General features: G+C 36.2%; 1 protein-coding gene across 1 annotated transcript; it reads right to left on the bottom strand.

Moving 5' to 3' along the window:
* Window positions 1-257: 257 nt before the first annotated feature.
* On the bottom strand, window positions 258-8,888 carry LOC124930569 (probable pectinesterase/pectinesterase inhibitor 13). The gene is made up of 4 exons (XM_047470901.1): window positions 8,205-8,888; window positions 7,729-8,159; window positions 1,030-1,373; window positions 258-949 (listed from the first exon to the last, which is right to left on the bottom strand). The coding sequence occupies exons 1-4, from the start codon at window positions 8,886-8,888 to the stop codon at window positions 258-260; spliced, it is 2,151 nt and encodes a 716-aa protein (XP_047326857.1).
* Between the last annotated feature and the right edge of the window lie 3,584 nt (window positions 8,889-12,472).

The raw sequence follows: 12,472 nt of genomic DNA, 5'->3' as shown, positions 1-12,472 counted from the left end.
GAACAGACTAAAGAATATTCAAAGGATTTACCAGATTTAATTATCAATTTTTATAATATTTTGGGTCGGTGCCTACAACTTTAATTTAATTATCAATTTTTGTCTATTGAGCATCAAATTAAGTACATAAAAATATGTCTTGATGGCATGAACACAATTTATATAAATAAAAATAACAAAGCATTAGCTACATACATACATAACACAAGTAAAAAGATCATTATAATATAGCTCCAACTAAATAATAATAAATTAACCTATATTAAATCTAGATGATAAGGAACATGGTCGGGAATCCATGTGTGGCCTTGGATAAAATTTCGTACAGTGAAAGGAGAGGCTTGAGTTGTTGTATTGAGTAGTATGCGACCTGGCCAAGTAACTCTACCCGTGGTAACTGCACCCGGGCCTTTGTTACCATATTCACCATAGTACAACTTATCTAATCGGCTAGTTGGATCCCACGCCAACCAACCCTTGGGATCGATAAGATTATCAATATAGGACTGCATGATTACCACCCTAGAGTACACTTTCCATGGCCGTCCCAAATATGTCTTGAAAGATGTTAGAACCGGTTGCAATTCGCGTGACGCTTTGAAAGTGCAATTGTGGAAGACTGTTCCTGTAAGGCTAGTTGGATGATCTCTATCTTGGGCAGTAATCACATTTGGTTTTCCCGGAAGAGATCTCCCAACCAAAATTTCACAATTTTGGAAAACCACAGCTGCGTTTCCCATAATGAAGTCCACGGTACCGTGAATTTCACATTCTCGGTAGAATTGCTTCCCTGATTTCGCATATAAAGTGTCTTGAAATCCGAGAAACCTACACCGATAGAAAGCAGAAAATTCGGCTTCGCTTTTCAGTGCGACAGCTTGGTTGTTTGACGGGCCAGCAGTGTTTTCAAAAGTGATTTGCTTGGCAACAAATCCGTCACCGATGATATCTACACAAAATATTCAAAATTCAATATTTTTGTTTGTTAGAGTTATATAATCACTTAAATTTGTGTATATCAATATATACCTGCCGTAGGAGTTTTATCCGTCGCAAAGCCAGTTTTGTTGCTCCTGCTGCCCGAGACAATGGTCTTGTAGATTCCAGATCCTAGAAGCGTCAGACGAGTTTTGCTTTTCGGAACAACAATATTTTCCATGTAAATCCCAGGTTTGATTTTTATATACGTTCGGAATTTAACGTAGTTGGGAATCGCGTTGATAGCTTCTCCAATGGTAGAAAATTCACCAGTTCCGTCTTTGGCTACGTAGGTGATTTTCGGGAGAGCATCTACGTACCAACCGATGTGTACAATATTCATAAATATTGTAAAAACGGAAATAGTTTGCAGCATATTCATCATGGGAGGATATCTGTAATGATATAATAAATTCAATATTCATTAGTAACTAATTAAGTTAATGTTAACGACATTGAGAGGTAGATTAAACTGACCTGGAGAGGAGGAGTCTTTTGAATAATAAAATTGATATCAAAGTTCACCGCGGCTGTGTACTAATAATCTAAACTCTAAATTAGTATTTATAGGAAGGAAGTAATTAAAACCCTTCCCATTGCCTTCAAGAATTAATTAATAATGGCGGATTGCTTTTAAATGCTGTATTGTTTTCTTATTGAGAAATATATATATATATTTAACAATTCGTTATACAAACAACCAAATAATAGTATTCCAATTGTACATTAATTATCTTCATTTAGTCTATTAACTGTAACACATCTTGTAAAATAAGGAAAGTTTTATGGTGTGTGACATATGTTTCCAATCAATATTAATTTGATTAGTTACGGAAAAGTTGTAAAGGCTTTTTTTTCTAGTTGCAATTTGTTCACTTTTTTTCAAATTTTGTGAGTTTGTTTTTCATATGTATTATGTATTAATTACTCAAAAAAATTAATTTATTATTATTATTATTATTATAAATTATTATCATTAATTCTCTTTCTACTTATAATTATTATTACCATTTTATATTTAAAAGTGTTCAAAATTATTATTACCATTCTAAATTACAAGTTGTTTGCCACCACTTTATTTTTCTGTCTTTTTAACTTCAAAACTATTATTATCATTCTACATTAGAATCAACACTTTATCATGATAAAGAGAAAAAATGAAAAATTTTCCTACATTTTCAATGAAAACAAATAATCATATTTAATTAGTAACTAGTACTTTATTGAAATAATTAACCATGCACCAACCTCTATTATTCAAGCTTGCAAAAATATTTCAAATTATGCATTACTATTGGGAAAAAATAAAAGTAATACATAATCAGAAACTTTATTATGTTCACATTGTTTCTAATTTTCTATGTTGTTTTTTAATGTATTATGTATTTGTGTTGGGTGTGCTCAACAAATAATCAACTTTAATTAGAAAATTAGTACACAAATATAGAAAGAAAAATAAGTCATGCATAAATATATATATATTTGTAAGAGGAAAATGTGTCATTATGTTTGTGCCTATGTAAGCAAATTATTTCATTAAATGCATGGTTTAATTTTGTTTTTACACTCATATTATTCAATTATTTGTTTATAGGAAATGTATTTACCTTATAAATAAATTTGATTCATAATTCCTTTATTAATATAGATTTATTACTAGTCGTAGTTATAATTGAACTATCTTCAATTTTAATTACTTGTGTTGTTTATGTATGTAGTCCATTTTTCTTTTTCTTTTTTGTTTATGTAATCTTGTTTGTATGCCATGAAGACATTATTTTTGTATTTTAGTTGATCACTCAATAGAAAAAAAAATTAAATTTATAATTAAAGTAAATGGAGACGCAGCCTATAATAAATTTGAATACTATAACTAGTCTTATTCAAAACAATACTAAAAGTTTAATTATAAATGTTGGTTTCAAAACAAATTTTTTTAACAATCAATTTTTGTTAATAATATCATATCTAATAAGATGACATGGGTAATGTAAAGTAATGAGAATTTAAACATAGTGAAAAAAGATGTCATTTCAAGTAATATATAAAAACCAAAATGAAGAGTACAAGTTAATTAGTATCCTAAAATGATTTACCAAGTTTTCTCGTCCACCTCCATATGAAAAAAGAGTCTTAATAAATTGTTTGAAGGATAAATTGAGCTTTATAAAAAACTTTCATCTAAAAGTTGTGTAAAGAATGAACTTCGGGTCAAAGTGGGTCAAGTGTACTCGGTTGTTGATATGTCTAGTACTCGCCCTTAAAACTATTAAATTATTTTTATAAATATTAAATAAAAAAATTATTTAAATATACATTTTCGGTATCATGGAGTTAGACTTATCAAAAGTTTTTTATAATATTTTTTTTCAAAAAAATTAAAGTCCAATACTTATTGTAATATATATATATATATATATATATATATAAACAATTAAACAAGTTGAAGTTTCAAAAATATCATAACAAGAAAATATGTGACTTGAGTAAAAAATAAAAATAGGTTAGAACGATTAAAATTTGTTAATAAAAGATAAAATGTGTTAGTTAATAAAATAATAAATATGTAAAAATAGGTTAAATGAATAGAAAATGGATAAAAAAATATTAATTAATTAAAAAATTATAAGCTGTCAGATATACTTTTTTAGTAAATTATGTTCCTGCATGTTTAACTTTGATCCAAAACAAGTTTTATTTATTTTTAAAATTTGGAATTATCTTTTATATATATATATTTATATATATATATATATATATATTTATATTTATATTAACTGCAAATACAAATGTAAAAAATAATATTTCAAGAATATATTGTGTCAATGTGACACTTTCTATATCTTTAGGGTCTTTTTCCTTTGCATAGGAGTTTATTGATTAATTGCAAAAACACTATTCTTTAACCATATATAGTTTATTGAATTTTATTTATTACTAATGGAGAAATTATATTAAGCCACCAATTAAATCATTAATATTTATTTCACATTTTTTTTAAGATGGAATAAAAGAGATCTTACAATAACAACTAAAAAGAAATTGATTAACTAAGTCCTCGTAAGTGTTTGTATGTCTTTTATTTTGATTTTGATTTATTTTATTTTATTTTATTTTTTTACATCCTAGTTGATTGAGACTAATCACCAAAGAGTTTATTCAACTTGGTGAATCAACTAATGAAGCATTCAAATCCCAACAACTAATTAAGCAGTTATCTACAATTAATACACTAACCAAATTCTAAACAATTTAATTGTAAAATCCAAATTTAATTAATATTTAATTCATAAACAATTTACACTCAAAACATTTTAAGTTAAAAGAGATCATTATTATGAAAGTTGTATTAACAGATTAACTCTGTTTCCAAAATGTTAAAACGAAATTTGATTTTTTATATTTAATTAAAAATTTATTAAATATACAAAATTTAAGAGAAGTGTATTCGGGTGATGTACTCTTGGGTTGGGTTGGGTTGGGCTTCGGGCAGGGATTGGGCTTGGCCTTGGCCCTTACTTAAAAAATAATCAAACAAACAGAAAATCAGTTCAATTTGTTTTAGAGCATTTCTCATAAGTCCTAATTCTTTTTAACTTTATCTTATTTTGACTTTATATAAAAATAATAATATATAATTTCAAAATTATATTTACTTATAAGATAGATATTTTAGAAGATAAAAACCATATAAAACTATTTTCTTATCAATGTTTTTAATAATTATAAATTAAAACATTTTGTACTCTAAAAAAATCAAATTCAATTGTTCCTTCATCACACTTAAGATAAAAATTATAATTTAAACACGAACAAACTAAACATGCCTTTAAATAAAATAAATTTGTAAATGGATAACGACTTGAAAACGATTGTTTCGATCCCATGATAATAATATTTTCATACGAGAATAATTAAAACGTGAAGTTTCATACCATATGTTTGATGTTTTACCTTTGAAACTAAGGTCATAATTAAAACCTCATGAGAATTTATTGTAAATGGAAAAGAACCCAACCCTATGGAAAAATAAATACATTTTTAAGGGTTAATGATTTTAAAAATATAGTGTACTAAATTCAAAAACATGGTTCATACAAAAAAAATATTATATATTAAATTGAAAAATAATCAAGATTCTTGGTGATTAGAACACTTACAAATACGACATTATATTAAGAATACGTTGAAGATAATAATTTTGGTTTATAAAATTATTATGTTCCCCTGCTCCCTAAGATAATACTTTTAGTTTATAAAATTATTATGTTCCCCGCTCCCTCACACTGGGAAAATAAATATTAAAAAAAACTACTTTACCCCTTTCCCTAAACAATGATAAGTTTAAATTATGTAAATAATTGTACAAAATTATTTAAAAGTGCGTACAGTTGAGTTATGAAGCATACACTTATAATAAACTTTACAAATGTTAATTTGAGTTTATTGGGTTTGTATTTGGTTTTGGGCTTAGGCCTGACCAAAAGTTATTTATGTTTTATTACCTGAATATTTATCCTATAAATATGTGATTATTAAGGGTTTACATGAATGAGATAGAATTCTAAAGAGATAAATTGTGAGGCAAAAACTCTGAATTTTACAAATTATGAAATGGCAATTTCGAAGGTTAATGGTATAACTTTCGGTTTTGATAGCTATTTCCGAAAGTTATAACATTAACCTTCGGAATTACAATTTCACAAATTGTTGAATTAATTTGTTTTTAATCTTCTAATGACCTTGAACAACATTAATTTAACACATTTGGTAATTTTAAAACATTACACAATTCATATGATCAAACTTTATACACATTAATGTGATCATCAAACACAAACATATATACACACTTCTTTATATAATCAAACACAATCATAAACATTTTAACATTAAACATAATCTTAATTTTTAAAATAACAACACACACTTGATAATATTAGTTAAGAGTCTAGATTGGAAGGTAGAAACCAATTAATTTTCCAAATTATGATTTGGTAACACCGAAAGTTAATAGTATAACTTTCGGTTTTTATGGGTTTCTGTTAGGATCTAGGTCAACGCTGGTGAACCGGGGGTTGGACCGGTTAGCGGTTTTCACTCGTAGGGTGGTGGTTAATCCGATTAGAGATTAACACCGGGGTTTCAATACTACACAACCTGTCACAAACCCTTGAACCAGGTTCAAGCGCGGAAGAGGTTTGCTTTCAAGTTGAAGCGGTACACGTGTATGATAGGCGGAGTCGGTTTCGGATGATGGAAATTTGGAGATGGTGGGTCGGTTTTGGCAATCTGGATGTTCGGTGTGATTAGTAGAGATTCGGTTTGGAGCGGTATGGTTGAGTTAGTCGGTTATGTAATGAAGCCAACAGAAAGTAAATAACACAAAAGATTTTATGGATGTTCGGAGATAAAACTCCTACGTCACCCCTTCCTCTCGAAACCGCGAGAAGGATATTCACTAAGGAATACAAGTACAATCCGATCGAGACTTATTCTCTGCTCGATAACACTCTTACAATTTGCACCGAAATTGTAGAACACACTTTAACACTTAGGCTTTCTAGAATATCACACTGTTATTGTAGTAAATGCTTTTAGCTCTTGTTATCCCAATGTATGTCCCACATTTACTCTTCTGCAACTGCCTCCTTTTATAGGTGAAATATGCCAACGGTCATATTTCAAAGCCTTGAATCTGATTGGCTGATCAGAGATGCAGTGATTCAGTGTCTCAGACCTGCCGGTCGTTTCCTCAGACCTGACGGTCAATCTCAGACCTGGTATCTTGTTTCAGACCTGCCGGTCTGTAAAGCAAACCTGCTGGGTTTGTCTTTTACTCAATGTGGGCACTGTCTGTTTGGACAGTTGTCTGTACGTTGAAGATTTCCTTTCTGGCTTATCCCGAAGTAGAAGGATCCGGTAGTACTGTTTTCTGCAGCCTACAGTCTTTCCTCAGACTTGCATGGATATGGAAGTATTCAGTCTGTTCCTTTGGTATCATTCTCAACAGATACCCAAAGTATCTTCTTGTACAGGTCGGCCACTTGACTTGGCCGAATGTCTTTTGATAGTGAAGTGACCGGACTTCTTCCGGTTATACTTGTCTTGTGGATTGATCGGCTGTTTGATGGATTTGGCTTTTAGGCTTTGGCCGATCCTTTGTGCGGTCACGTTCAGAATGCTTTTGATCGGTATGGTGACTTGACCGGTTCGGTTTCTTCAGTTGGTTTCCTTTTGTTCATCCGGTCCGGTTCCTTGTTCCTGCATGGGAAGTTTGTTTAAGTTAGGTTTATTTGAACCGGTCTGAATTTATCTAACAATTTCTCCCTTTTTGATTATTTTATTTAAAATTATCAAAATCATGTAAGTTTGCAACCGTAGGCCGGTTGTTTTGTTTGGCCGGTTTTTTTTTTGAAAAAGACTTAGAGAATTTTTCGAAAAATTTTGAGGGAGGAGTTTTGGAAGAATCTCTATCTTTTATCTAACAATTTCTCCCTTTTTGATTATTTTATTTAAAATTATCAAAATCATGTAGAAATGCAAAATAAGGCCGGTATTCAAAAATAACTTTATATATTTATAGATAGCCGGAAAAAACAAAGTATAAATACTAAGACAAATAAGAAAAAGAAGGATAGTCCCTATTCCGAGTCCGTGAATTCGTAGGCGCTCTTCTTTTTCTTCGGTTGCGGTGGCGGTTGCGGTTGCCTGGTCTGTTGGGAGGGTCGTGGTCTTTTAGATCGGGACCGCAGCTGTTCTTCGACTTCGTCTTCGACTGGGTCGGTTTGCTGCGAAGTACCCGTAGCAACCGGGTCAGATATTTCATTGAGCATTTCGACTATCCGAACTTTCTTAGGAGCCGGCCTTTTTCTCTTCTTCGGTTCTGAATCGGAGGCGGCCGCCTTCTTCTTCTTCTTGTTTGCTTCGGAGAATTCTTCCAGCCCCCGTTTTTGCCTCTCCAACCGTGCGGCATCCTCCGCAGCTTGACTAGCCACTTTCTCAGCATACCCTGGATATAAGGTCTCGGCCCTTCTTATTCTTTCGGCCTCTACTTCGGCTTCGGTCAGCTGAGACGATCGCGGCGCCTCTTTATCCTTGCTGGCTTCGGCGTTTAGTTCATCCTGGACCCTTTTAGCTATTAGGGCATCAGCCTCTAGAGCCGCGGCATCCGCGTTTTCCTTAGCTTTCAGAATTTCGGCCATCTGTTCGGTGAGTGCCTTTACCTCGGCCACGAGAGTCTCATTTGTCTTTTCCAGCACCGAGACCCGGTCAATTGTCGTGTGGACCCGTTCTAGATCCTTCTTTAAGTCCGAAGTTATACCCTCTAGAGCTGCGGTATGCTGAGCACATTTTTCGCGCTCACCGGCCTCTTCCCACAGTCCGGTGCTGAGGTCGGCTAAGCGTGCTTGATGTTGATCCACAAGCTGTTTTGTCACACCGGCGAACTGCATGGCCGAATCAAATATTTTATCGCAGCATTCCTTGAACGGTTGAAGCTTGGACACTTCGTGTTCAAGTACACGGTCATCAATCTGCTCCGATATTGATGCCTTAAACTTTTGAAGCCGGTCTTCAAGCTGCCCTGATATGGACATTTCAAACTTCTTAAGTTGGTCATCAATCCGTCCCGAAACGGATGCTTCAAATTCTTGGAGCCGGTCATCAATCCATTCCTTAGGGGGAACTGAAACGGTGGCTTCCGGTGGTGGAGTAGGAGTTGACTGCTCGGTGGGATCTGGATCGCCTCTCTCACCGGAGTCTATCAGTGCATCATTCTCATTAGGTGTTTCTAATGTGACCGCATCCTCCAAGTTCAGTACCGCATTTTCCAGGATCGGTACTTCGATATCTTCTAAAATTTGTACCTCAACAGTTTTTGAAGTCGGTGCCTCAACATTTTCTTGCATCGGTGCCTCAATATCCCTTGGTGTCTCAACTTCCTCTCTTGAGGGTGTTGGGTATTCAACTGGAAATTCTTCGATTACCGGAGCAGTATAGACCGGTACTTGCTTTTGGTTGCATATTGCTTCCAGCCGCTCTATTTCCTGACGTATTTCCAGTTTGCCCTTTTCAAGCTTTTCCAATACTCGCGGTGCTACGGTAGACACCGATCCCCCTTCGGCATATTCTTCCTTAATCTTTCTGATGCGCCTTCTTAGTTTCCGAAGATGGCTTCTCGGTATCAGGAGGCAAGTTCGGCATTGTACCTCCTGAATTGTGTTGGATTTTGTGAGGCTGAAGATCATGTCCTCTACTTCCTCCAATCTTGCGATGCAACCCTGTTGCGAGAGGTCCGGTCGGATATCTTTATACTTTGTATTGAACCGGTACTCATGCCACTCCAGATATAAGTCTATGACGTCCTCGTCTCGCCTGTTTATGCCCTGAAAGATATTCTGGGCAAGTCTTTCGGCCTCGGCCTCATCGGCCTCTTCCTGGTTGTAGCCTTCATCATTGTTTCCTTCATCATTGTCTCCTTCATCAACCCCGTCCTCACCCTCGGTGGTCTCAGGATTAGCGCTTTGTTCGGCATCGTTCGGACTCCGAGCCGAATTATCGTCTTCATGGACCGTTCTATCTTCGGTCCACTCCGTGTCGGTTTCCTCAGGAGCCCACTCCTCATCATCTGTTTGTTGTGGTGGGTCTGCAAAAGTTATCTTTTCTTTCCTCTTCCCTCCGGTCTTTGCTTTTGCCGGGGCATCTTTCTTTGCGGCCTTCTTCTTTCGGCCACCTGTGGAACTGGAGGCCGACTGCGTTCTTGGAAGAAATTGCCGAGAACGAATGATGCAACGTTTTATTAGCCCAACACCGGGACCGACGTTGAGGTTCAGGTGTAGGAAGATCTTACCGAGTTGCACGGCATACCCCCACGACCGGGCCGAATCCGGTCTCACCATGTCCATGAGGTTGCCGAACACTGATCTTGCCCAGTTGACCTCCTTTCCTTCCAACAGACGAAATATCATTTTGATGTTGTCTCTGGTGAGGTTGCTGAAGTTTCCTTCTCTTGCCAGTATCGCCCTGGCGAAAACGTCACATGCCGGGATATATTCCGGCTTCAGCGTGTTCTTACTTCCGGATGTCGTGATTGGCTTATTAGTTGCCGATAAGAGGTGGCAGGCCGTCTCAAAAGTATCATCGTCTATTGCTGCTGTTGCGTCCTCGCCGGTAGTTGGGAGACGCAAACTCTCGGCCACCACTGCTTCGGTAATCTCGATTTGGGAACCGCAAACCGTTGCGATAATCCTGTCGTAGGAGATGACTGCGGTGTTGAAGAATTCTTCGGCCGCCTCTCTGTAAATTACGTGAGGACCGTCTAGGAAATATCCCAGACCGGTTTTAATCAGCCGGTTAATGACTTCCTTTGCCTCGGTCGTTCCATTCTGCCGAATCTCCTCGAAGTCCACTTGAGAGTAAAGTTTGAATAACGCCGAATCACGACCCATGTTGAAGAGTTTGAGAATGAGAGAAATCGGCTTCAGAGATTTTAGGAAGCTTAGAGAGAGAAAGTGAATTTTCGTGAGAATGAAAAATATGATGAAGGCCCCTTTTTATAGGCACGGTTTGGAACCCAAACCGTCCCATCATGAATGAGCGGGAAATTTCCCTCCAAATTGAAACGACGCCAAACTGTTGGCGGTTACATATGAAACGGTGGGCGGCAGCTTTGAGAGGGAGATTTCCCTCCAAAATTTTGTCTATGTCATGGATGGCGTATTCTTATCTTTGAGGCCGAATGATTGATCGGTTTCTAGTTTTATTCAGACATTTTGATTTATCGGCGTTTAACAGTTTTAAGTAGACTTTATGATACCGGATAGGAACGAGGTTAAGCCGGTTATTTAGATAGATGCAAAGAATAAAGAGAAACGATCTTTAAAACTGAAACGATATTTTTATTAGAATGGAAACCGATGGGATGAAAGAAAGACATTTAAGCAAAGACATTTAAGCAGTAAGCACCATTCTGGAATACTTTTCCACCACCGCATCTTTATCAAGAATGTTTGAGGGGGGTGCCGGTGTGCCTGGTCCAAAATCTGGCCGGTACTTGAGAATGAGCTTGCTGATGTGAGGTGCAAAGCCGAGACCCTTCTTGGTCCGCACCATTTTCCTCAAGATTTGAAAGAGGACCGCTGCCCAATTAATGGGCGTGTGGTTGTAGATGTGGGTCATGATGTTGTAGGTATTCTTTGAATACCGCTGATTTTGAGATTGGCACAGAATGGATCGAGTGACAATTTCAAGAATTAACTGAGTACTACGACCGAGGTGGGTTTTTAACCCATGGGTTTCCACCGTATCGAAGGTTGCAGAGCAGCGGAACCCATAGTAGTATTCATCAGTTCCCTCCATGGCCGGAAAATCAGAGAACCCTTCTTTGGGCAGATTGAAGAGGGTGGAAAATTCGGCTTCATCAAGCCGGAAGGTATGATTTCTTACAGTAGTGACAATGCAATCACCCCAGTTGATGGCATTTCTGAAGAATTCCTTGACATCCTCAGTTAGTATGGGACCGGATTCGTAAAGGAAAGATTGAAGACCGGTAACAATAAGGCTTTCAAACATGTGTTTCTTTGGATGGTCATAATCCCATTCTGCCATGCATGAGCTGAAGTCGATACTTAGAAAATTTCCCAAAGTTCGGCTTGGCATGATTATGGTATAGAGAGAGAGATTCAAGAGGAATACAAGTGATTTTGGATGTGATAGAATGAGAGGAAGATGGCTCCTTAAATAGGATCGGTTTTGGAGGGAAAATATGTGCATTGATGGTCAGTTTTGTTTTATTAAGGAAGAGAATCTTTTCCTTTTCAAAGTGCATGGGGAAGTGGCGGTTTGCAAAGCTCGAGGTAAGTGTTAGTTGGGAAGTGACCAGATTAGTTGGAAATTAAATATGCGGGTGGTTGGGAGTTATCTCATTAAATGAGATTATCTCATTAAATGCATTTAACACATAAAGATATGGATTAGATAGAGACCGAAAATGGTAGAGACAATACCGAAAATGACATACAGAAATGATGAAGTTAAGAAAAACACAAATAAGACCGAAGTGGACATGGATGAAGCCGATATGATCAAAGTTGAATTGGTTAATGATGCATCCGGTACATGCAGCAAAACGACCGGATGCAGGAAGGAGTGACTTAGCGAGCACGGGAATTAGCATCACGAGGGGGGTTGAAGTTTCTCCTCCTCCATTCTCTTTCAAACCGATCGTAGAATGAGTCGATGACTTCTCTGGTGAACACCTGACCGTGGTTCAAACCTTCACCGGGACATGTTGGAACTCCAAGTTCCTCAAAAAGTCGGCTTATCTGGGGAACGAACGCCACTGACCGGGTGCCGATTATCCAAATAAGGACGTCAAACAGTACCCTAGACCAGTTGACTGGCGTTCTGGTGATGATGGCCGCCATAATGTTGAACGTTGCCGCGCAGTATGTGTTGGTGACATCTTTTCCAAAGATGCCTCTTCCTATTATGT

Source organism: Impatiens glandulifera, chromosome 3 (assembly GCF_907164915.1).
Source record: "Impatiens glandulifera chromosome 3, dImpGla2.1, whole genome shotgun sequence".
NCBI classification, from domain to species: domain Eukaryota; kingdom Viridiplantae; phylum Streptophyta; class Magnoliopsida; order Ericales; family Balsaminaceae; genus Impatiens; species Impatiens glandulifera.
Note: the sequence above shows the minus strand (reverse complement) of the source record. Positions and strands in the feature narration are given on the sequence as shown.

Coding starts and splice junctions, on each gene's coding strand:
- LOC124930569 (XM_047470901.1), bottom strand. CDS start 8,888: ATGCAAGAAAATGTTGAGGCACCGACTTCAAAAACTGTTGAGGTACAA. Junction 8,160..8,204: donor ATGAGACTCTCGTGGCCGAG/GTAAAGGCACTC, acceptor CTGAAAGCTAAG/GAAAACGCGGATGCCGCGGC. Junction 950..1,029: donor GGATAAAACTCCTACGGCAG/GTATATATTGAT, acceptor TATTTTGTGTAG/ATATCATCGGTGACGGATTT.